Here is a 25,588-nt window from a genome sequence, read left to right on the forward strand (position 1 = left end):
TACAGCTTCGGCTCACGCCTGGAGCCAAGCAAAAAGCCAACCGGATAATCCTCGCACCCGAGGCGGGTAGCTGGAGTCCAGAGCTGTGCTCGGGGTATGATAGACTACAGTCTCTTTTGCCGACTGGAGTCTGTGCTTTATTAGGAATTTCTGAAATTCAACCAGACAAAACAAAGCAGGTCTGAACCTGCACTGCCCAGGAGCCAGAGAGGAGAGGAGAGGAGAGAAGAGGGGAGGTGAGGGGAGGGGAGGGGAGGAGGAGAGGAGTGAAGAGGAGAGGAGAGGGGTGAAGAGGAGAGGAGAGGAGAGGAGTGGGCTGCTGTGTGAATGAGTGATCACCACTGAAACACACCGGCCAAATGCTCACAGCAGCTCACCAAGAAAACCTCCATGAACACACACACACATACAGGCACACACACACACAAACACACACACACACCCACGCACACACACACACACATACAGGCACACACACACACAAACACACATACACACCCACGCACACACACACACACACACTCACACACACAAATACACATACACACCCACGCACACCCACACACACACACACACAACACACACACACAACACACATACACACCCACCACACACACACACATACCACCAGCACACACACACACACAACACAACACACACACAACACACACACACACACACACACACACATACACACCCACACACACACACACACACACACACACACACACACACACATACACACCCACGCACACACACACACACACACACACACAATACACACCCAGACACACACATACACACCCACGCACACACACACAAATACACACCCAGACACACACATACACACCCACACACAAACACACACACCTACACACCCACGCACAAACACACACACCCACGCACACACACACACACACACACACACATACACACCCAGACACACACAACACACACATCACACACCGACACACACACACCAATACACACCCACACACCACAATACACACCCAGACACACACATACACACCCAGCACACAACACACACACACACACACCACGCACACACACACACACACACACAACACACACACCACACACCACCACAAACACACACACCTACACACACACACACACACACGCACACACACACAAAGTAAAGACAGACTCAGAGACGCAAACACAGAGGCTGACTATCGCCGAGGCGAAGCACGATAACATCCATGGCGAAGCGGCGTTCCTCGCAATGTCACGGAGCGTAGCGGCGCGGCCACGCCCTCACGCGCACAAACACGGCCGCTCGCTCTCCCGCCGCACTGCGGCCTGAATCAGCCAGTCTGGGGCACAGGACACGCGGCGGGACTCCTGTCACCGGGGGGAAAACACGCAAACACGCAGGCACACGGCATTAAGCCCCCCTTTCCTCTCTCACATCCCCCCCCCCCGTCCCGTCGGCACTGCCCCGGCCCGCGCCCGTAATTACCCCCTCACACGCCTGTCCTTCCTCCCCCCGTGCAGGACGCAGGCCCCCGGTCCTCACCCACAGCCCGCCTCCCGCTCACAGGACACGCAGCGACAGGTCTACCCAACGCGCTTCCTTACGTTCACCAAACACCCCCACACCCCCACCCCCCCAAATAAACAGGGACACTCATTCACACCCCTTCCCCCTGTTCGCACAACGTCTCACAAACTCCTTTACAGAGAGAAACGCGGTGATACGCAAACCTGTGCGCGTAGCACGCAGAGCCTCAAAGCACGCCAGAATAATGAGACCGGCCGCATTTTATTCAATCAAAGTTGTCGATGTAGCCCACTCCTTCCAATTAAATCTCACTCCAATGAAATGCCTGTTAAACAAAGCCAGACCGACACATTCAACGACACTGACCACATGAGATCCCCTTAACACAAGCCATGGTGCCTAATCTCCAGTCAAGGTGAACTGGAATATTGATGTTAAGGCTTGCCGGCTGGCTTCTCACAGTCAAGGTGTCCGTGTCAACGCCTCAGATAAGCTTCTGAGCGCACAGGCCGGCACTCTGATAAAACCACGGAGGCTCGCACACCTGGAAACACACACACACGCACACAGACAGACCCACTGACAGACAGACAAACAGTCACGCAGTCTGATAAGCGCACGCAGACTCTCCCTAATAGGAAAGCGGGCTTGCTACAGGTACCAGCATGCGCACGCAGACCTAACTCCTGCTGCCAAAAAAGAAAAAAACAATACATCTTAAGGATGAGGGGTAGGGCAGATAAGGAAGGCCGGAGAAAATAAGAACAAAAGGAGCGGCGGAATAAAGAAAAGACGAAGGCGGAAGAGATTGCGATCGCCACCGCGCCAGGTTCCAAAAGCAGAGGGGACAGGCATGAAAGGACGCGCTGTGATGAAGGACACTTGTCTGATCTGCGATCGTGACTACAGCATTCCTGAGAGGCAAACTGTATGGAGAGAGGGGGGAGACAGAGAGAGAGAGAGAGAGAGAGAGGGAGAAAGAGAGGGAGAGACAAAGAGAGAGAACAAATAGGAAAGACAAAGTGAGAAATAATACATAGGAAAGAGACAGCAAGAGAGAGAGAGAGAGAGAGTGAGTGAGAAAGAGAGACAGACAGAGAGAGAGATGGAACAAATAGGGAAGAGAGACAGAGTGAAAGAACACATAGGACAGAGACAGCAAGAGAGAGAATTTTTGCTTTTGATGTACTTTTCCATTATTCGCTATTATCAGGAGTCTATCGTGAAAGAGCAGCTAAAGGCAGGGGCAGGGAGGTAAGGTGGGAGAGAGAGAGAGAGGGAGAGAGAGGAAGGTGGAAAGTAGAGTTTGAATGATTTTCCGTCGCGATTAATGAGAAGCGTTCAGGCTAGCGCAGACTGCGGACTTCAACGCCAGCAAAACAAACTGAGAAAATAAAGTGTGGGGGGCGACGGGAGCTCAGGAGAGATAGAGAAAAACGCTGCGCTGGCTCAAAGTGCTGGCACCATGGGCAGAACCTTGGGCATGAGCAGATAGAGAGAGAGAGAGAGGGAGAGAGAGAGAGAGAGAGTGAGATAGAGCGAGGGAGAGAGAGAGGAGAGAGAGACATAGAGAGAGTGAGATAGAGCGAGGGAGAGAGAGAGGAGAGAGAGACAGAGAGAGTGAGATAGAGCGAGGGAGAGGAGAGAGGAGAGAGAGACACAGAGAGAGTGAAAAAGAGCGAGGGAGAGAGAGAAGAGAGAGAGAAAGAGAGAGAGAAAGAGAGGAGAGACATAGAGAGGGAGAGAGGGAGAGAGAGAGGAGAGACATAGAGAGAGAGAGAGGGAGAGAGAGGCGTGCGGAAGGACGGAGCAGGCAGTGAACTGCAAGCGCATGCTAAGTCAATGGGAGACCTTGGACGAGCGCTGAACAGAAGGAGATAAGCGAAGAGAATGCCAGGCCTTCGTGTACACCTTCTCCATCCTTCTGTTTTCCCACAGAGAAAGGGGTAGGGGAGGGGAGGGGGGAGAGCGGGCGACGCAGAGAGCGGGGGAAAGAGAAGAGGAGGGAAGGTGGAGGGACGGAAAGCGGAGAGGACGAGGGAGGACCGGGGAAGAGCAGAATTGAAAACAGCCGTTTGATACGCTTGCGAAGCCATGTCAGTGGCTGGATGCCTCATCTGACACACATGCTATATAAAGAAACAGCAACTCAGTGATCCTTCCTCCCCCCCCCCCCTCTGAATGTTTTCACAGAGGGACGAGTGGAAGGAGAGGGAAATTTACTAGCTATTTACTAGATTTATTTCAAACTAAAACAAACTATTCTCTAAGTTCACTCATTCTTTCTCTCTGTTTCTCTCTCTCTCTCTGTCACACACAAGCACGCACACACACACACACTCACACAGGGACCACCTCACTGACTGATTATTTATTATTCGTGACTGAAGAATACTCCATTCAGACAAACTGCATGACCAAAACACCTCTCCGTCACTTTAAACGTTGAAAATCGGGCAAACATCTGGCACAGTGAGAGGTGAGCCTGCTTGCCTCAGGGCTGTAGCCTAGCGCTTGTGTCAGGGGTGGAGGGGTGGTGGTTAAAGAGGGGGCACTGCCTGCTCAGACAGGTATGAGGGAGGGATGGGGGGGGGGGGGCTGGGGTCGGGAGGAGGGGGGGGGGGGGCAGACGGGCAATCTGCCAGAATGACAGATGAGGAGATGGGCAGACAGGATCTCACAGTCAGATGAGCTCCAGCATTTTCCATGGCTGAGCCCTGCTGAATGTTCCCGGAAACAGAGCCTGCTGTGGGGTGCAGCTGCCACCCCAGCAACACTAGATCTAGATCAGAGACAGAGGAGCCGGACCGTTACTGGCCCGCTGTTCTGTTGAAACCGGCTCTCGCTCTGTTGGAGCTGGGTCTCGTTTTGTTGAAGCTGAGTCTCGTTTTGTTGAAGCTGGGTCTCGTTTTGTTGAAGCTGGGTCTCGTTCTGTTGAAGCTGGCTCGTTCTGTGAAGCTGGTCTCGTTCTGTTGAAGCTGGGTCTCGTTCTGTTGAAGCTGGCTCTTGGTTTGTTGAAGTCAATTCTTGGTTTGTTGAAGTCAGCTCTAGTTTTGTTGAAACCAGCTCTTGGTTTGTTGAAGCTGGGTCTTGTTTTGTAGAAGCCGGCTCTCGTTTTGTTGAAGCCAGCTCTTGTTTTGTTGAAGCTGGGTCTTGTTTTGTTGAAGCTGGGTCTTGTTTTGTTGAAGCCAGCTCTAGTTTTGTTGAAACCAGCTCTAGTTTTGTTGAAACCAGCTCTAGTTTTGTTGAAACCAGCTCTTGTTTTGTTGGAACCAGCTCTTGTTTTGTTGAAGCCAGCTCTAGTTTTGTGTAAGCTGGCCCTTGTTTTGTAGAAGCTGGCCCTTGTTTTGTTGAAGCCGCTCGGGTCACTAGCGGACGCGATGTCCAGCCACACCACCCAGGCGGCTCTTAATCACGTTTGAGCTGCAGCTGTAGCACCACTATCTGATATAATTCAGTCTAATTGTGAGATTAAATGAGGAAAGGGGTGAAAGAAACGGAGAGATGCGGCAATAAAAACAGATGGATGTGAAATATAAAAGGATGGGATGGAAAGAGAGAAACAGATGGAGAGATGTAACTGCAGAGTTCAGGGACAGAAGGACATATATCAGAAAAGACAGTTATTTGAAAATGGACAGAAAGACAGACAAAAAAAGGAGAGAGTGCTAAATAACCGAAAATGTGCAAACAGAAAAGGGAGGGGCCACACAAGGGAGAAACAGATTTGAAAATGCAAGCAGTAGAGACAGACAGCAGAAAGAAAAGAGAAAGAGTAGAAAAACAGGGTGCGGGGAGAAAGAGAGGAGAGGGGGAGAGGCAGAGAGACAGATTTTGTCAGTCAGCGCATGCAACCCAATCTGTGGCACAGCCTGCCCAGCTGTCTCCCTCTCTCTCGCACTGCTGTCGCTCCGTCACGCGGCTAACACAACTGTTTGTGAACCCGGAGAGAGGACGAGGAAGGGGGGAGAGGAGAGAGAGAGAGAGAGAGGACGAGGAAGGGGGAGAGGAGAGGAGAGAGAGAGAGAGAGAGAGAGGACAAGGAAGGGGGGAGAGGAGAGAGAGAGAGAGGGAGGCAGGAGAGGGAGGCAGAGAGAGAGAGGGCGAGGAAGGGGGAGAGGAGAGAAGAGAGGGCGAGGAAGGGGGAGAGAGGCAGACCTGAAGAGAGGGCGAGGAGGGGAGAGAGGCAGAGAGAGAGAGAGGGCGAGGCAGGGAGAGGGAGGGTGAGGCAGGGAGAGAGGCGGAGATAGAGGGCAGGAAGGGAGAGCCAGAGAGAGAGAGAGAGAGGGCGAGGCGAGGCAGGGAGAGAGGCAGAGAGAGAGAGAGAGAGAGAGGGCGAGGCAGGGAGAGAGGCAGGGAGAGAGAGAGGGAGAGAGAGAGAGAGAGAGACAGAAGTGCACCCCCGGGTAGACGCCCGTGAGGACGGCCGTGTCCGCGGCGGTAGAGTCAGTACCGTCAGGTCTGGAGCTCGCGTTCGGACCCGGTGGAGGTACCGTCCGCCCGTTTCCTCCGTGTCGGGAGGCCCCCGAGCGCTGCGTCACACCGACGGAACGCGAGCCGGACGCCCCGCCACGCTGCTCGCCAAACCGCCCGCGCAGGACAGCGGCCGAGCCCCGGAAGGACACGGCTCGGCGGCGGCGGATTCTGGCGCAGCTGGCCAACCGGTTTGACTTCGACTGAGATCGCCCCGCCCGATGCGTTCGGGCTGCCGTGGGCTTTGAGCGCATGACCGGACCGCAGACAGACACGGCCCTCCCGCCACCACCACCGCCGCCGCTACGCTAGGCTAGGCTAGGCTAGGCTAGCCCTCCGACGCGCTCGGAACCCCGTCACCAGCTGGTACCGCTATCTCCAGCCCGGCGGACCTCCCAGTTACGCTCACTCCTATTTATAAGCTCACTTAAACCCGAATTCCACACAGGGTTGAACCCAAAGTCATTTTCACATGCTATCTCGGCCCCGCATTGATAGTGTCGACTGCCCACACACACACACACACACACACACACCCGCGCTCCCAGCAATGTTAGCTCAGTTAATGGGGAGTGCATTCCAGGCACACACTGTCAACACAACCAGGACCATAAACCTGGGAAATCAAAGGAACCAACCCCCTCCCCCCCTCTTCCTTCCCAAGACACTGGTTAAATATCAACAACTCCTTCTGTTCTACCATCTCCCAGCCTTCCCCTCTCCGTCCCTCAATCTGTCTTTCTCTACCACTCCCTTCTCTCCACACCCCCTCCTCCTCCATTCCTCTACCTCCCTCGTTTTCTGTTCCCTCTCTCCTTCTCACACCCAACCCCCCCCCCCCCCCCCGTGTGTAATCAGCCCACGTTAATACCTGCATTCCAGCAGCCAGAGGAATGTCTTAACAATGTAGCTCTGTTCTGCTACTGGCAAACAGGTACTCCTCCGACACCGAGCCGGTCAGAGCCAGAGAGGAAGAGGCGAGGGAGAAGAGTGGAGAGGGGGAAAACGAAGGACGAAAACAAGCCGGGGGGGGGAGAGGAGATATTAAAATGCCTCTGTCGTAGTCGGCAGGGCCCCCCCATGCCGCACAGAAAGGCACGCAAAGCTTCCATGCAAATTAACGCTAGAACAGAATCTGAGATGGAGTTCAATCAGGAGGCAGGAGAAATGGGGGGGGGGGGGGGCGTGTGAACAGAGGGACAAAAGGAAGAGACACCTGGGTTGACAATACGAGAGATTAAAGCTGAGGAAGAGGGAGATATTGGGTTCGGGGCGAGAAGTTTAAAGCCACGAAAGAGGGAGATATTGGGTTCGGAGCGAGATGTCCCACACACAGCCCAGCGGCCAAGATACGCAAGGGGGGGGCCCCGATACAGAGGAGAGTGGGCGCGGCTGAAAAAGAGAGGTTCGGACCAGTGAACTGGAAAAAGGAGGATGGGTGTAGTGGTATGGAGAGCAGGGGTACGGAAGAATGGAACTGTGGGGGGTGGGGGGGGGCTTGGGGGGGGGGGTGTTTGTGAAGGGTGTGCGTTTGAGGGGAGCAGGGTCGCCGCCCTTTCCTGTGGCTGACCGCAGCGGACAGTAACGGACATACAGAGACAAAAAAATAGAGGCTCGAGGGAACAATGGAATTTGCATGTCTGGCATAAAAACAGTAATCACAATAGAGACCCCCTCAACACCACCACCCCCCCCCCCCTTCCCCACCCACGTCCTCCTTTATGAAAGGAATTTCTAATGGAACACATGTCCTCCCTGCCCCTTCAATTAACCCATTCTGTAGCCTGCCCCCACCCCCCAAACCCTGATGGTTTGTTCAGTATGCACAGGCACGGACATACACGCATGCACGCACGCACACACACCCCACACACAAATACACATGTATGCGCACCACCACCACAAAACACATCATGCCACACACACACCCACACCAAATACACATGCATGCACACACACACACACCCAACACAAATACACATGTATGCGCACACACCCCACACACAAATACACATGCATGCACACACACACACACCCCACACACAAATACACATGCATGCACACACACACACACCCCACACACAAATACACATGCATGCGCACACACACACCCCACACACAAATACACAAGCATGCACGCGCACACACACACACATACGCACCCCCCTCACACAAATACGCACACACACACATATGCACCCACACACACACACCCTCTCACACAAACACAAGCACGCACGGACAGTTAATCAATGGGGAAGGGAAGCTGTGCACAGGGGGATGCGCAGGGGGATGGGGGGGGTTGGCAGACCGTCTGTGGATTGCGGATCCTTGTAAAAAGCTGTGGCTTTCTGGGAGCACCCCTGGTATGCCCCAGTGTCTGTTTAACGGGGCCATACGGCGCTCCGAAACCGGCCATACGACCGCCTTAAAAGCTGGCCGCACCGCGGGCTGGCGGAACATATGGCCGCCATATTTGATCTTAATCTAACGCGGGCCCACCATAATTAGCCCCGAGCTGAATTATCGCATCCCGTCGTGTTTATTCGTGAAAAGCTAGCATTTTAGCGTAGCACGCGCAGTTACGCGGAGCAAAGGTCGCTATAAAACATGTTAAATATGTTGCTGCACGTTTTGTTGTGATGAAGCGTAACGGTTCGAAATTCTTGCAGCAGGCACGCAAATTTAAATCGCACTCGTATCCAATCGATAAGCGATAGATCTAAAAAAATCTACTGTAAACTGTGAACCCGTATAAACAGACAAATCAGCTGCATGGATGATGCAGACTCCAAAATTGTCCACGTAATTACCGTTCGACAAAGATAATATTTCAGTATCCAAGACGACGACAACAACAAAAAAAATGAATTATGCCAATAGCGTGGGCATAACCAGTTTGTAGAAAAATCAATCGCATTGATTACATATGAAACTCATCTCTGGGCAACACATAACAATATTTCTCTGCTCTAATGAACCTGAAGCTAATAATCCAGTAAATCAGCGGTAACAACGTTGCAGATGAAACAGTAGCCACTGCCCTGAAGTTAACTACCTGAGCGGCAGTCATTTCAAAATTCATCAGCAAGGTTTCATGTCAGCTTCAATGCGTTTTTGTACAGTATATTTTTAAACATCCTGTTTCCTCTTCAAATTGGCGGGGAGATTAAAAAAAAAAAAGAGTTCTCAAGCTCACGGCTTTTTGGTCAGCCGAATAAAGACATCATGTGTCAGCTTGAACTGTTTAAGTGAGCATCAATAATGGTTCAAACCCGGAGGCTTAATTATGAATATTAGTATTAATTTGAACCAAAACGATAATTAAAAGCCTGGTAGTTCCTTGCTCTCGGGGTACATGAGACCGCCCCCCCCTCCCCCCCCGCGCCCTCTGTTATTGTGACGATAATTAAGGACAGACGGTTGTCACGGCAACTTTCGATCTCCCGCTCTCTCGTAGGGAGAGGACGGGGAGGCGGGCGGGCGGGCGGTCAGGCGGGGGAACCGCGACGGCGGTTCGGGACTTCTCACGCCCCTCTCTCCGCGCCCGATTTCGGCCTTTTTCCTTTCTCCCTGTCAAAGTCGAGTTCACGCAGGACAACGCAGGCCGGGTCTGGGAGAGAACCTCCGCGCTTCGTAAAAAAAGACGCGGCAGGGACCAGGGAAAGGGCCAGATGCCTCGTTAGCTTCCTCCTTCTCCGGGCCAATCAGCTAACAACCAGCCCCGCGAGATGACAAACGATGTGTTATTCCACCCGGGCCGCCCCCCCCCCCCCAGCTCTGCCACAGCAGGCACCGCCCCTTTCTCTGTGATATACTGTACCGGTCAGCCCTCTCTCTCTCGCCCCCCCAAAGCGATATTAATATTCATACCCGGGGTGCTTCGCGGGGTGCTCGGGACAAGGGCTGTTGCCACGAAGAGCTGAACAAAAGAGCAAAGGAACAATGGCCGAACATTCACAATAAGCATGCCAGACATGCCCCCCTGTCATGTGAAAGGTGCGAGGGTCATTTCACTGCAGCGGCGCGTAGCCAACAGAGAGGCCAGGGCATTTCAGACAAAGGAAACGTACAGTAGCACGCCATTCACTGCGGCAGCTGTAAGTACCGTGGATGTCGCGGCTATTTCTACGTTTCTATTATTAAACCGCTTCCAAACCCGTTAAACTGAACATCGATGTAGCAGAGTCCTGATTGGACATGGAAAGACTTCAGATGGGGCTGGAACTCAGAGATCTAAAATTTGATGTTTCTTTGCCTCGGGGGGGGGGGGGGGAAACTTGGGTGGGACAGTGACCTGGAGATAAGATACCAGACTGACAGCAGAACTCCCCAGGCCTATTTCTGGCCGGAGGAAGATGAATCAGTGAGGAAGACTCTAGGTCAAACACAGGCCAGAGACACACTGAGGAAGACTCTCAAAGACACACTGAGGAAGACTCTCAGAGAAACACTGAGCACTGAGGAAGACTCTCAGAGACACACTGAGGAAGGCTGTCAGAAAACACTAAACGGAAGACTCGATGTAGCAGAGTCCGATGGGATGGAAAGACTCAGAGAACAGAATCTAAAATGATTCTTCCGGGAAACTGGGTGGGACAGGACCTGAATCAAAACAGACGACACAGAACTCCAGGCAAGATTGCAGGAGAAGATGAATCAGTGAGGAAGACTCTAGGTCAAACACAGGCCAGAGACACACTGAGGAAGACTATCAAAAAGAGACACACTGAGGAAGACTCTCAAACAGAGAAACACTGAGGAGGACTCTCAGAGAAACACTGAGGAAGACTCAGAGACACAATAAGGAAGACTCTCAGAGACACACTGAGGAAGACTCTCAAACAGAGAAACACTGAGGAAGACTCTCAGAGACACACTGAGAAAGAGACTACATCTAGGCAAGCCAGAAGGCAGACCAGAAGACATGAACGCACACAGAAGACTCCTGCTGTCCGAATCATTTTTTTTTTCTGTGGTTCCTCCGCAGATCCAATCTGCGAGCGTGCAGCTATTAGGGGAGCGCGACACACAACGCCTCAGCGATTCGGCACGCTGCAACACCGTGCTCGCACAACAGTGTGTAACCTTGTCACCGTGAAGAGCTTTAGAATTTCAGACTCATTCCAACAACAACAACAACCCCATTTCTCTTCTGTGTTTCTGAAATAGCCGAGATGAAGCCCCTGTCAAATAGACCAACCCCCACCCCCCCCCCCCCCCCACCCCACCCCCCCGGCCTTTATCTTCCTCCCCAGAGAGAAACAGCAGCTGAATAACACTTCAGTTTGTGTTTGCCGGCGACACAATAGGCCGCTTTAAAGCCACCCAGCCCCTGGTTCCTCCTTCCTGCCTGTTTCCCCAACCTTAATGCACCTAATGACAGGACAGCCTTGAAGACATGGCCTTGGAAAAAAAAATCAAAGGAGCTGGCTTCCTCTGCACACACATCCCTGCCTCCCCCCCCCCCCCCGTAAATAGAGTGGAGGGTGTAATGTTGAGGGTGTGCCACAGGAGAGATGGGGGGTGGCGGGGGGGGGACAAAAATAACCCTGAGATTTTGGGAATGGGGCACGAGGTATGGGGTGACGCCGGGACGGTCGCTGAGGTAAGGTGGGGGGCCCAGTTCTCCGGAGCCGTATCGGAAAACCGTCTGTGGCTGTGACGGATCGCCGGGCCGGTCGGCTTCACGGACTCGCATAAAAACGTCCCTCCGCCTTCGCACGCCTACCTCTCCTCCACCAATTACCGCCCACCCCCCCCACCCCCCTCCTTTCAGTCTACCACCCTCTAAAGTGCATGAGCACGCACAGAAAGCAGGGCGCACGCTAAAAACCACCATGAATCACCACAAACATCAATGAAACCCAACGGCTATTAATTACACACCATCCCAGCAAAAGACAAAGGCATAAAGAGAGAGAGAGAGAGAGAGAGAGAGAGAGAGAGAAGGAGATCTTTGATTCCCTTTTATTTCAATGTTAAAGGAGACATACAATTCTTCTTATCCAAGTATTTCAAACATAAAAATTTGAGAAACCAATAGAAATCAATTTTTTTGTAAACAAGAAAGAAAAACAAATAAATAATAAACAAACAAAGAGAGAGAGAGAGAGAGGGATAGAAAGAGAGAGAGAGAGAGAGAGAGGCAGCCAGCCAGAGTATTAATCTGGGCGTGTTTGTGTTTGTGAGCAAGCATGTTCGTGTGTCTGCACTCTGCGCCATAATTACCATGTTGGTTGCGCTTTTTGAAGAGCGCTGGGGTACCGGGATGAAGAGGGTGCCTACTTTGGCTGAGGGCTCTTTCCAAAAACACATCAGAGAGCTAGCTCACTTCAGACCGGGATTAAACACGCGAGAAACCATTCATTTCATACGCCGGCACGCACTTCACGTTGTTCCAAATTCACGGACGAGGGGTTCAAGCTGTATTTCAGGAAGAACACGACTGTAGTGCTCCACATTTGCAGAATTGAAAAAAGACCGTGGAGTAGGCCATCTAAAATGACATCCGACTGAGACGCGTATGCGTTTCTGCTGCTCTTAATTAAAGAGTCCACCGCACTAATGCTCACCTGCATTGTACTACCCCGTCAAATTCACAACCGTCATGCCCCTCTTTTCTGTAACTGAGGTGACATGCAGCATTATGATAAGACCATAATTACAGAAACGTATAAGCCACTGTCTAAGCCATGAACCCACCATTATGTGGCCACCAAACTGTGGACATTGATATGATATGTAATCAGAAACCAAGCAGGCCCAGTTGAACTTGAGTGAGTGATGTTTGTAATCAGAAATCAAGGAGGCCCAGCTGAACTTGTGTGAGTGATGTTTGTAATCAGAAATCAAGGAGGCCCAGTTGAACTTGTGTGAGTGATGTTTGTAATCAGAAATCAAGGAGGCCCAGCTGAACTTGTGTGAGTGATGTTTGTAATCAGAAATCAAGCAGGCCCAGTTGAACTTGTGTGAGTGATGTTTGTAATCAGAAATCAAGAAGGCTCAGTTGAACTTGTGTGAGTGATGTTTGTAATCAGAAACAAGAGGCCCAGTTGAACTTGTGTGAGTGATGTTTGTAATCAGAAATCAAGGAGGCCCAGCTGAACTTGTGTGAGTGATGTTTGTAATCAGAAATCAAGGAGGCCCAGCTGAACTTGTGTGAGTGATGTTTGTAATCAGAAATCAAGCAGGCCCAGCTGAACTTGTGTGAGTGATGTTTGTAATCAGAAATCAAGCAGGCCCAGTTGAACTTGTGTGAGTGATGTTTGTAATCAGAAACCAAGGAGGCCCAGCTGAACTTGTGTGAGTGATGTTTGTAATCAGAAATCAAGCAGGCCCAGTTGAACTTGTGTGAGTGATGTTTGTAATCAGAAATCAAGGAGGCCCAGCTGAACTTGTGTGAGTGATGTTTGTAATCAGAAATCAAGCAGGCTCAGCTGCACTTGTGCGAGTGATTGGTATGTAATCAGAAATCAAGGGGCCCAGCTGAACTTGCGTGAGTGATGTTTGTAATCAGAAATCAAGGAGGCCCAGCTGAACTTGTGTGAGTGATGTCTGTAATCAGAAATCAAGGAGACCCAGTTGAACTTGTGTGAGTGATGTTTGTAATCAGAAATCAAGCAGGCCCAGCTGAACTTGTGCGAGTGATTGATATGATGTGTAATCAGAAATCAAGGGGCCCAGCTGAACTTGCGTGAGTGATGCACATAATCAGAAACCATGGGGCCCAGCTGAGTCAGAGCGCAACTCGTACCAGGACCTCATGCAGTCAGAGCACCCAGCGAGGCGGGATGTAACCTGTTCCCAGGAAGACCACTAATTCCCGCTACAGACATTCCTAAAAGCAGAATCATGGAGGTAATAACAGTGCCGCTGCTCAGAACGTCTCCGGTAATTTGCCAAGCGTGGATTCCTGAAAAGCTTTGAAAAAGTAAAGCATGGAGACCTGTCAGTGACGATGGCGACTTTTGGTGCATCAGTGCAGGAAATCCGCACAAGAGCTGCAACAGAGTCCACGACAACCCGTTACACAAAGAGCTCTCCCTGCGTCCGTCCGGGGTGCGGGTGCTGTTGGGGTGAGGGGTGAGGGGTTGGGGGGGATACCTGAAAACTAAAAGACACTCACCGCTAACATCTAACAAAAGAGAGAGAGAGAGACGGAAAGAGAGAGAGAGAGGAGGGGGGCAGAAGCATTTATCGGTTTCTCCAGCTAAGCGCGCTGAAAGGAGTTTTCCTTCCCGAGCCGCCCTAATGCTGCAGTAATTACGCGCAGCCGCAGGGGTGTGCGTTTGATGCCGCCGGGGAGAAATTAAAAGTGAGGAAACGGCCCGGGGGGACTTAAGCACCGCGGCGAGACAAAGAGCGGAAGCGCCGCGCTTCCGACCCGCACCTTGAACTCCGCCGACGGGCTGTCCCAACGATTATCTCCGCTGGCCCTCGGCCCCCTGAACGCCGCGCCGGGGCCCCGACCAGGGGGGCCCGCGCGAAGGCGGCGGGGTGTTCGGAGAAGAAAAGAAAAAAAAAACTCCTTTCTTTCTTTAATCGCCCCTTTTGTCGCTCTTTTCGCCGCTCAAAGGCGACCCGGGGCGAAGTTGTCGGAAATTAGGCCCGCGTCAATAAAGTTCACTTCGAAGATCGTTCAGCAGAAACGAAAATGGGTGGGAACGGAGTCCGCCGCTCCGCTGGGGTCACGCTGTGCCAGACAGCAGGCGGGAATTCACCTAATCGATCAGCGCGGAGATGCAAGAGGACACGCTGAACAGAATTCTCGTGAAATTCTCGCGTTCTTATCGCAGACGGAACCCCTATCGTATTGATCGGGGAGCGCGACGCAAATGGGGGGGGGGGGTGGAACCCCTTCGCCTTTTTCGGCCAGAGCGGTTTTTCGTTTCGTGCTGAAAGCACCGCTCCGAATTGAGAAAATGCGTGGGGGAGAGTGTGCGCGGGCCATAGGCTACGTGTTATTTCACAGCGTCAGGCCCGCTCTGTCAATGCCCCCGGGAGCCGCCCCGACGGGGTCAGATTACAGGTGGTCGGGCATCTGAGGCATTCTGCGGGACGGTCCCGTAGCGTGCGCTACCTCGCGCGGCGCCGTCACGCTCGCCGACGCCCGCCGAGCCTTTAGCGTGCGACCTACTGTAGCCGCGAGCGCAGTTTTACAGTTGCCTTGCGACGTGGTTGTGTGACTGAGGAACGCCGGAATGCCCGCCTGTGCGACTGACTGACATGGGGACACGCAAATCTATCTATTATTAGATGAAACGGTCAGGAGAGGGAGAGAGAGAGCGAGAGAGAGAGAGAAAGAGGGACATTCACAGAAAGAGAAAGAGAAAGAAATTGAGCAGGAGAGAAGGAGAGAAAGCTAAAGAGAGAGAAAGAGGGACATTCACAGAAAGAGAAAGAGAAAGAAATTGAGCAGGAGAGAAGGAGAGAAGGAGATAAAGATAAAGAGAGAGGAGGAAAGAAAGAAAGAAAGAAGGGAGAGAAAGAGAGGTAGAAAAAGAGTGAGCGAGGAAGAGAGAAAGGGAGCGAGAGAGATAGAGTGAGTGAGCAAGAGAGTGAGAGAGAGACAGAGTGAGTGAGTCAGAGAGTGAGAGAGAGAGAGAGAGAGAGAGAGGGGGGGGGGCGGGCGCGGTGACCGTGGAGCCTGCAGCTTCTATTTAGTGGGGGGCACGGTGATCGAGGTCCCTCTGCAGGGAGGGGTGGGGGATCCTGCAGACCTAGCAGTGAGCCGGCGGGGGTGGGGGGGGGGTCTACAAATTAACAGCACAGGAACGGGCTTGGCGCTCTCGTACCATGTGCCTCATTCTGATATCCGGGAGCACGAGGTTACACTGCTGCTGCTCTACAGGGAGCGTCTTCAAAGTCAGGGCACCGGAGAAAAGCAGAGGGGAAAAAGTCAAAGCAAATTAGAACAATTTCTGGGTAGAACAGGGGGAGAGAGAGAGAGAGGGGGGGGGGAAGAAAACACAGAAGGCCAAGAGAACAAAGAAAAAGAGGGTGAGATGTAAAGAAGAAAATCTAAGGATGAAATGTACACAGAGAAAGAGAGAGAATTGTAATTAAAAGGAGCCGGGTGGGCAAACACAGAGCAAGAGGGAAAGACTGGACAGAGAGAGACAGGGCGTGTGGCTGAACAGAGAGAGGTGGAGGAGGAAGAGATCAAAAAAAAAGAGAGGGGGAGGGAGCAGGTGAGTGTGGAGTGTGGGCATGGGGGGGGGAGGGGGCAAAGAAAAAACTGAGGGGCCGCTATCATTTGGAAAATTACACTGACATTCGTTCATTTACCAACACTGTGTCACAGGGACAATAAGAAAGACTTTGTACCTCCAGGCAGCGCACATTTAAAATGATGTACTTGCACTATAATTATACCCATAACCATACATACCAAGACATGTGGTTACAATAAAAAAGACAACACAATAGGGTATGAAAAAACACCTGGACTCCCTCTTCCGTACATCTCGTCTGAAGGAACAGACCCATGGATAACAGCAACAGGGGAAAATTACTGTATGTTGCTAATATAAACGGAGCTTAACTCCACCTAAACATACCGTATGTACTGTGTAATTCCACATCAATCTCTTCAGGACGATTACCGTCTGTACCACTGGGAGATGTGGTCCCGCTGTGGCAAACAACTCAAAGCTTACTTTTAACTCCACCACACTGTAGGCTAATTTTTTTTTTTTAAGCAAGCCTAATATTGTCGATATTGGTATTTAAGGTTGTTTTTTTCTATAACATACACACAAGCCAAAATAACTGGTGATGTTCCAGTGATCTGCAGATTTCTTCTATGCAGACATTTTTTGTTTGTCGTCTGTTTTTTTTTATTGTTTTTTTTTTACAAAATGTAAGTCTACGCAGAGGTTTACTTAGATCTAAAACAAGCCAGCTTTAGCCACTTTAGGAACTTCATGCTCTTCCACCGTACTTAACAATGTAAGGCAGTGTGGTGTCTTAAAATGTAATGGCTTATATCAGTGCGCAGACACTTTTCACAGTCAAACTCGACTGAATCGTCATAAAACGTGAAACACTCTGGAGTCTCGCACGTAGGCTACGCGCTACCAGCGGCGCATCCATCACAAAGTGGACGAGGGCACATCAAAGAAAGTGTAGCCATCCAGCGACTAGCGGCAGGCTTGGTTTAACCGTGTGGTGAGCCTGGGGCCGGGGGCTCAGCCTAAAAACTTGGGGTGCTGGGGTGGTCTGGCTTAACCGTTAACAAGCATGACATTGTCCCCGGTCACTTATTTCCGAACTCGTCGTAGACTTTGAGTTACCGACTACTACAGTTTACTGCATCGTTGTAGAAGTTAAATGTGGATATATCAGCAAACGTGCCTTTTCCTCTCGCTTTCAATCTTGTTCCAAAACCTTACGCTGCGCTTCATTTTTTTTTTTAGCAATCCACCTGTTATTTTATACGCGTCACGCACTGACTGCGCTACGGCATAGCTATAATGAAGACGCAGCAAGGACACAATTATAATGTCTTAAACTGGGGGAAATAAAGAAAAAAACAGCGATCCTGGTGAAATCTGCGCCGTTTAGACATATCACTGCACATGGGCTACAGAGAGTTCTTCAGAATAACGTACGATATGTTAAACATTAAAAGTGGGTAGCATTTCGTCTACTTCAGCGCGGTCCTGCGAAAGTATGGCTTCTGCTAATAAACAGCAACATAGCGAGCGCCAGCATAAGCAGGACCTCAGAAATATCAGTTTATGCAAAGAAACGGAAGGGGTAAAAAAATTTTTAACTATTTTTACACTAACTTACTTTAATACAAAACGAGTCTTACCTTGTATGCACCAAAGCACCAATAAGGTGCAGGAGAGCGAGGTGGGACTGAGTTTCAACATCTTTTCCTTATGTCGGTTCTAACTTAGATGGTAGCTGTGGTTCTTTGTTTACGGACTTTATTTGTGGCCGCGACGCTGATTTTTCAAATCCGTGCACCACTCCGTTGCGTTTCGCTGGTTCTATCTCCTTTGCGCGTTCCCTCCCTCTTTCTCTCTCTCAGCGAGAAATCTGATGCTGGTGGCAGTGTCTTGCTTGATATATTTGCACAAAAGGTGACCCCCCCCCCCCCCCGCGTACAGCCTCCCGCCCCCACTCTCCCGCTCTGTCCCCTCGTAGTTAAGGTGAAAATCCCTTGGCTGGCTAACTGCATATAGCGCTCACAAAGATAGCGCATGTGGCATGTTATAAGGCACAATATTTAGATATCACGGGGATATTTTTATTATGTTAAATAAATGTTAAAACGAGCATGAACACAAGCCTACTACAGACAGATAGGCTACTATAGCTACTGACTATAAATAGTATTTATACAGAACATCTATTTATTTTTATTATTATTATTATTAGTAGTAGTAGTAGTATTACTACAACTACTACAAGTATTACAAATCGTTGCAAAACGAAAAAATGTCATAGTACCAATTTGCTTTCACAACACGTGTATTTTTCGAACTGATACATGTGTTAAATCGCTGACGTAATTTAATTAATAAAAAACCGAGTTTAAGAACATATGGTAGTAAGCGCCGGTAAAATACTGTGTTGTAAATAATACAATTGGCAGATATTACTGGTTTATCGTTGCTGGTGCCCTTACTAGTGGTGGTGCTATTTAGCCATCACAATTAAGACGAATTATAGCCCACATAATGTAAATACAAACAGTCAACTACTGTAGACCTGGCAGGGGATGGCAATAAAACCATTTTCGCCTTACAATTTACATAGGCCGATTTTTACAGACACAACCAGAATTGGGCACGCGGCCTTGACAGTGCAAGTAATAACGCCCAATTTCCCAGAATTATATATTTTGCTCTTCTTCCTAGTATCTTTGATGTTTTGATTGCGTGGATATCATAAATTAAAACCAACAGTTACATTATGCTGGTTTAGTCGTGTAACGAAGTAAACTCAGTAAACTCATATAGCCTTACCACTAATGGTCCTTCTTGTAGTTTTAGCATGTCGCTAATGCTGCTGTTTCTGCAGATAATTATAGCACTAAGAGCAGTTGTGTTTTAGCTAGCATTCCTGGGATAGCTGGGACGAAACAGCTGTTTTTTCATAGACACAGAGATAGAGTTCACTGTTGAACAGCGCATTCTAATCACTCACTGAGAGGGGAGGGGCGAAGGGGGGCTGCAATTTGAAGCTTACAGTATATTCTGCAGAGAAAAGTGCTGCTGGCATGGTTTACGCTCAGCGCATGATTTGTTGGTGCGTCATTACTTCAGTTGTTCGGCTATTCCCGGGCATGACAATTAATGTACCGAAAAACTATACCGCAATATCAATAATGCTGTTCATCTAGCAGTAACAGGAAATGGGCTAACGGAGGAAAATTTCAAAAGATGGGGCGAAGCAGGGAAAGAACGAAGTGGTGAAAGGAAAGGAGGGAGAAAGGGAAGAGAGGAAAGGTCCGAGAGAGAAATTCATTTTCTGGTCAGAGTACTGTCAACACGCGACCCCAGGGAAATAGTGATATGAAAACGCGCGAGGGAGAGAAAACAGCATTATACCGAGCGCATTTATTGCTTTTGTATAACTATGTTACAGTTGTTTTTTAGGTAGCCTAATGTATATTGCTGATCTCATACACAAATCCAACCATTTTATTCTGATGCAAATGTTAAGACGCAGTAGGCCTACATCCCCCGTAGGAAAATCAGTCACGTTAGACAAATATTATTTTTGAGATGGAGTGCACAAAGCTCTAGCCGTTTTATTATTCGTCTCATGTTTGCTTATCTAAAAATACACTGAAAAAGTTACCAAGCATTTTGGCGGGCTTATGAACTGATGCGCATTCTACCGTTATGTTATCACGTGGCAATACAATGTCAGAAGCGGGGTGAAAAAAAACGAATCTGTAAAATTTTATGTAGGCCTATTATCACACCTCCCCCAAACAATGAAATCGCTGCAGCATTACTGAAAGCTTGATATCCCTGCAGCTCACACGTTATTATAACAGGCTCCATAAACTGAAACCATTTCATTTGCAATGGCAATAATGAATTATCATTAGAACAATGGATTGCATTTATGTATCACATTTCTTGGATCTCAGAGTGGGTGGGACTCATCTCAGTCACCGCTTGCTAGCACTCACGTGAGTGGTCCCGGGCATCCATTTTGTACCAGAACACTCAGAGCACACCAGCTCGGGGAGAATTATTCACACAGTTAAATTGGTGGTGGTTGAAAGGACCCTTGATTCCTGCATTTGCCAGAGCACCCCACTACTCTTTGTGCAAAGCACTGTGGGAGTTTTAATAGCAAGCTGTCTTTAGGGTAAGACCACAAGCTGTGGGTCAGGACCACAGCTTGGCGCATTATGCTATAGATTAGACCTCGCCTCCTTTGGCACAGTGTCCCTGACACTGCATTGGGCACATTGTCTGGAGGGAACGCTGCCCCCTACTGGTTCAGTGACAGCAGTGACAGCAGCAATCTGGTTTTCCCAAAAGATCTCCCTTTCCAACTTTCAACCAAACCCAGGCCACCTCATATCAGCCATTGAGTGAAGGCTGAAACAAGCAAAAGCCCCCTAAATATCCCCCAAAAGACAGCCTAACAACAATAATTTATACTACCATCACTCCATACTCCACCTGTTGTTACATATAATGCCTCTGCACTTTTTTCACCATTTGTACCTTTTTCACTATTTTTGCTGAACATGGCTCCAAGCCAAACTAATGCAACAAAAAAAGCAGTAAACTTAATAAAAATTCCTTTAACAAAAAATTATAGTGCAGCACCATAGTTTTACAATTAATTTAAAGCACTGCTTAGCATTGGTCACATGGTCTCTTTTGTTGGTTAGTTCCATTCATCCATTATCTATACCTGCTTATCCTGAGCAGGGCCTATCCCACCATGCATTGGGCGAGAGGCAGTAATACACCCTGGACAGGCCGCCAATCTATCGTGCGCACACACACCATTCACTCACACACTCATAACTATGGGCAATTTTAGGGTCTCCAATCAGCATACCTGCATGTCTTTGGACTGTGGGAGGAAACCGGAGTACCCGGAGGAAACCCACACAGACACGGGGAGAACATGCAATCTCCACACAGAAAGGCCCCAAGCCAAGATTCAGACCCACGACCTTCTTGCTGTGAAGCGACAGTGCTACCCACTGGACCACCGTGCCACCTTGTGGGCTATTTCCCTTGCCCAATTCCCCCTGCTCTCCCCCCCCCCCCGCCAAAGAAATTTTTTTTAAATGTCATAATGCATAAACTGGGCACAGGTCCTCACCTTTGTATGGAATGACTGCCAAGGCCCTATCATTCTCATTATAAGGCTCGCCCATTCACTGTCCCCGCGGCAGGGTGGCCTTAGCAGTTGTGAGTATGGGGGAGGGGGGGCCTTTTTCAAAGTGGGAGGCTGCCCAGCAGGATGCCTGACATAAGGGCACACGCGTGGGTCATGCAGTGTGTGAACAGAGGGTGAGTGAGCCCAGCACCTGCACAAGCTCATGTGTGAGGGACATTTTTATGACCTTCACATTGCTTTGTGTGGTGGAGGAGGCGTTGCAATATATCAGATGCACACTCATACATGCACACACACGCACACAGAGGCACACATAGGAAAGCACACAGGCACACAAACACACGCGCGCACACACACAGGCACACAAACACACACATGCACACACACACACACACACAACGCATATGCACATGCATGCACACACACCCACACACACAATACATATGCACGCACACACACACACACACACCAGTTATAATAAAGATACACATACAGATACACAAATTAAAAATGTTTTTATTTTTGTTCTTCTGCTGGTGTGTACTTAACTCTTTGTATTTGCATTGGTATTCAGCCTGATATTTTGGAGTTTGTATGTTGATACTTAGATATATACCGCACATACAAATGAATGGATTTCACATCCAACTTCACGCGCATTAACATGCATGGTGCTGTATTAGATAATTCAATAGCTTGGTAGGCCGGAAAGGAATGTAATTAAACCGACAAATACAGTCTGACTGTAAGCACTGGTAGTCACATCTTTGTATATTAATTTTCAGCGATGACAGGCTTTACACCTGTCAGGAGGAAAGAAGAATGGCTTATTTGAAAACCAGTCCACCTTAAATTCTGAACATGTACATGTCTTTCTCTTTTAAAAATGAGATCATTCTATTCTTGCCCCCCCCCCCCAGCTATCTTTAAAATGCATTTTGGTCCTACTGCCTTAAATGCCTCAGGACATTTTTTTTCCCCCTTTTTGCTGCTGCCAATCAAAATTCAGGCTCACTATTCAACTCAAGGGCTAAAAACACGAAACGCCAGAGTATTTCTAAATAATAATTATATTTAATTAAAAAATTGTGATCCTTGAACATGGACCTGATTTCATCAGTCGCCTATGTTTTCTTTCTTTAAGAAAATATAATCAGTTTCCGAGTAGCACAAGGTGCTCACGTTTGCAGACTATTCAAGTCTGGCAGACCTTTAAGTGTACGCTGCAACTGAAATTGCCCATAGCTAAGCCATCCTAGACGCGAAAAAATAAATCTTATGCTTTGAAATAATGAGATTAGTTCAGCCACAGTGTGTCTGCACAGTGTCTGTCTGTCTGTCTGTCTGTTTGCTCAGAATAATTTGGCCTGTGTGCCTCCGGAGGGCCTGTTATCCAGCCTGCTGTACGTCTCTGTGGTGTGTGCCGAACGGGCAGCCTGCATGGTAGTTATCCACACGCGTGCGGAAAGCGCAGCGTTGGGGAGTCTCTCAGAACAGTGGAGGAGTAAAAAAGTCTGCTTGTTCCCCTCGAGCCACCCGCGTCTGCGTGCCAGGCACTCTGTGAAAGAGGGGGTCTCTGTGTCAGCTCAGCTGGGCCCCCGGGGGGGAGTCAGGGCCTGCATTTGATGTGGCTTCACCACGAAGGGGTCTGCCCCCCCAGCCCTAACACCTCCCCCACCCTGCCCCCCCCCCCCCGAGACCACAGACTAGACATGGCCACCAAGCTGGTCCCTATCGATCCTGCTCACAGCTGACAGAGTACCCCTGTCATTTATCTCTCTCTCTCTCTCTCTCTCTCGCTTTTAACTACTTTTCTCTCATTTAATTTCCCCCTATTTTCTTCTTCCTGAACTTTCCGCCCTCTTCTCCTTGGCCTTTTCTCCTCGTCACTCCCTATCCTCCTCCTATCGCCCTCTAACACACTTCCCCGCTCTTTCTTTCCCTTTCTCTCTCTCTTTCTCCTTTTCTTACCCGTTAACGGGAAACGGCGAGAGCGCTGCAGCCCACAATGACTGGGCATTCAGGGTCTGCGGCCGTGACATACCCTCGCGCAACGATGATGATGACGGCATGCGGAGGGGGGCATCAATGGGTCTCTGTGTCGCTCCGCGGAGTGAGTCAGAGAGGAGCCTCTCTCGCGCGGAACATTCTGGAACAGAACGCGCCGGTTGTAAAAATGTATTGCGGCGGGGAGGCTGACGTCATTTATTGCGGCGCTCCGCTGCCAGGTTGTTCCCCCCCCCCACCGCCCCCCCCCCCCCGGGGCTCGCCCGTGCTCGCATTAATTACCGCCAGTGTGCAGAAGCAGACGGGGGGGGGGGGGGGGGTGGGGGGTGGGGGGACGTCTTCGGGACGGATGCTGGCGTGCCGTTTTGAGGATGCGCTCGTCCCTGCCGTCCTGCAGCACTTTTAACCGCACTTTAACCGCACTTTAACCGCGCTCGTTCAACATCGTTTCTGGAGTTCCTCAGGGAAAACAGGATATTTTATAAGAAATCATTATCTGTCAGTGTCCCATCCCCTGCCAAGTCTCATTTTAAAGGGGTTTCCGCACAATTTATCGGTAATTTATCCTTAATGTAAATATCTTATAACCGGAATTCAATTCCCTTTCTCTTTTCTTTTTTTTAAAATCAAGTTATCATTTTGAAAATTGAATTTGCAGGTGGGAAGGTGTTTAGCTGGATGTACCAAGCGAGTATGAGTTTCACCGGCTGGATTTCTAATCGCTTGGCGCATCGAGCCATACACGCGTCCTGGGTTTGTCCGCCGTAGTAGCATGACTCAATTTCATCAGTGAGTCAGGAATAATCACAGGAAATGCAATAGCGGCGGGCGCATAACAGGAAGAGGGATCGCAATCAGACGGCGTTTGCGGGCAGGAGCACGTGGCTCTCCGGCCGCCCCGCGCTACCGCTGCATCGCGTTGTGAACGCCCTGTGATCCGCGCGCCGTCCGGCGCGGATCTATAAAAGCGCCCTGTCCAGGAACCTTCCGTGACTCACTCGCTTCCCTCCGCACGCCGTGCCAGCACTCCGACGTCACCCAAAACAGCTTCGCTGTGACGTCACACCCTCGAACGCTCAGCGCTTTCCTGATAATCAGGAAGGGAGCCGAGCGATAATGCCGACTCACCCCAGCCATTTCTGGTCATTGTCAGCGCGCTTCTTGATGACCGGAGATAGAACTTTCTAACATTCTGTGAAAACAAAAAGGACTGCATTAGAATGTTTTATTCGCACGAAGAGGATGCGGCTGGAGCAGGAGGGGAATTGTGGTGTTCTGAATTGTCTGAAGAACACGATGTAGTTAAGTTTTTTTTTATGCTGTAAGTAAAAAGACCTCAGAAAAAGTACATGAAAGCGTGAAACTTTTGAATGATATCTGACAGGAGAGGAGAGAGCACTAGAAGAGAGTGGGGATGAGCACTTAATGCAGAAATGAGAGTGAGTATTTTGAGAATGCCAAGCAGAGCAGCAGTGTTCACTGGGAGAGAAAGAGATAAGGGATGCAAAGTCAGATGGAGAAAGGAAGTGGGTTAGCTGAAACAGAGAGAGAGAAAGAAAGAGGTGTTTGACATATGAGATAAACATGTCCCTGGGGTCTGGAAACACAACGACTGGAATCTATAAAAACACCTGAGGTTCTTAAAAAAAATATTCTTCCTCCTTGTTTCTCAGAAAGCTGGAATGTCCGGCTGTATATACACAACATTACTCACCGCGGTAACCTCCGCTATCGATCTGGGAGAATGCAGACAGGCACATGCACTCCTCCGAAGCGCGTGATGCCAGCACCGCAGCGCGTACAGCAAGTCATGCTCGCACGGGCATGAGTCAGAGGACGACTCATCCCCGCACAGTTTAACGGCCTCGCTCGCAGACATCCGATCAACCAGCTGGGGTCGCTGGTGAGCGATGGGACACTGTACCATCCCGGCTAACGGGAGCCATCCCGCCGCTGGGCGATGCTTGAGCCAACTGTGTGCCGCCCGGAGGGGATGCCAGCCACAGTTGGCACCGGCTGCGCCCAAATTTGACCAGACAGTGGGGCCCATCTGTGCTCTAGAGCAATGCCTTAACAGCTGCCCAGAACAGCCAGTCTAATATACACAGTGCGATTGTCTGATTATACACTGCCTGCCGTCCCTGTGGTGTATGATATACACATGCTCACTCACTACAGAGTATGATGTACCACATACTCTTTGCAGGGCCTAATACATGATCCTCTCTGCAGTGTATGACATAC

The 25,588-nt window shown here is 49.9% G+C and overlaps 1 protein-coding gene across 1 annotated transcript in view; it reads right to left on the minus strand.

Moving 5' to 3' along the window:
- Nucleotides 1–18,085, minus strand: part of bcam (basal cell adhesion molecule (Lutheran blood group)) — a 41,616-nt gene extending 23,531 nt beyond the window's left edge. The window contains exon 1 of the mRNA XM_064299612.1: nucleotides 17,820–18,085. Within this exon, the coding sequence (XP_064155682.1) occupies nucleotides 17,820–17,880 (61 nt within the window). The 5' untranslated portion in view covers nucleotides 17,881–18,085. The remainder of the gene's footprint in view (nucleotides 1–17,819) is intronic.
- Between the last annotated feature and the right edge of the window lie 7,503 nt (nucleotides 18,086–25,588).

The sequence above is a fragment of the Anguilla rostrata genome, chromosome 1 (assembly GCF_018555375.3).
Source record: "Anguilla rostrata isolate EN2019 chromosome 1, ASM1855537v3, whole genome shotgun sequence".
Taxonomy (NCBI): Eukaryota; Metazoa; Chordata; class Actinopteri; order Anguilliformes; family Anguillidae; genus Anguilla; species Anguilla rostrata.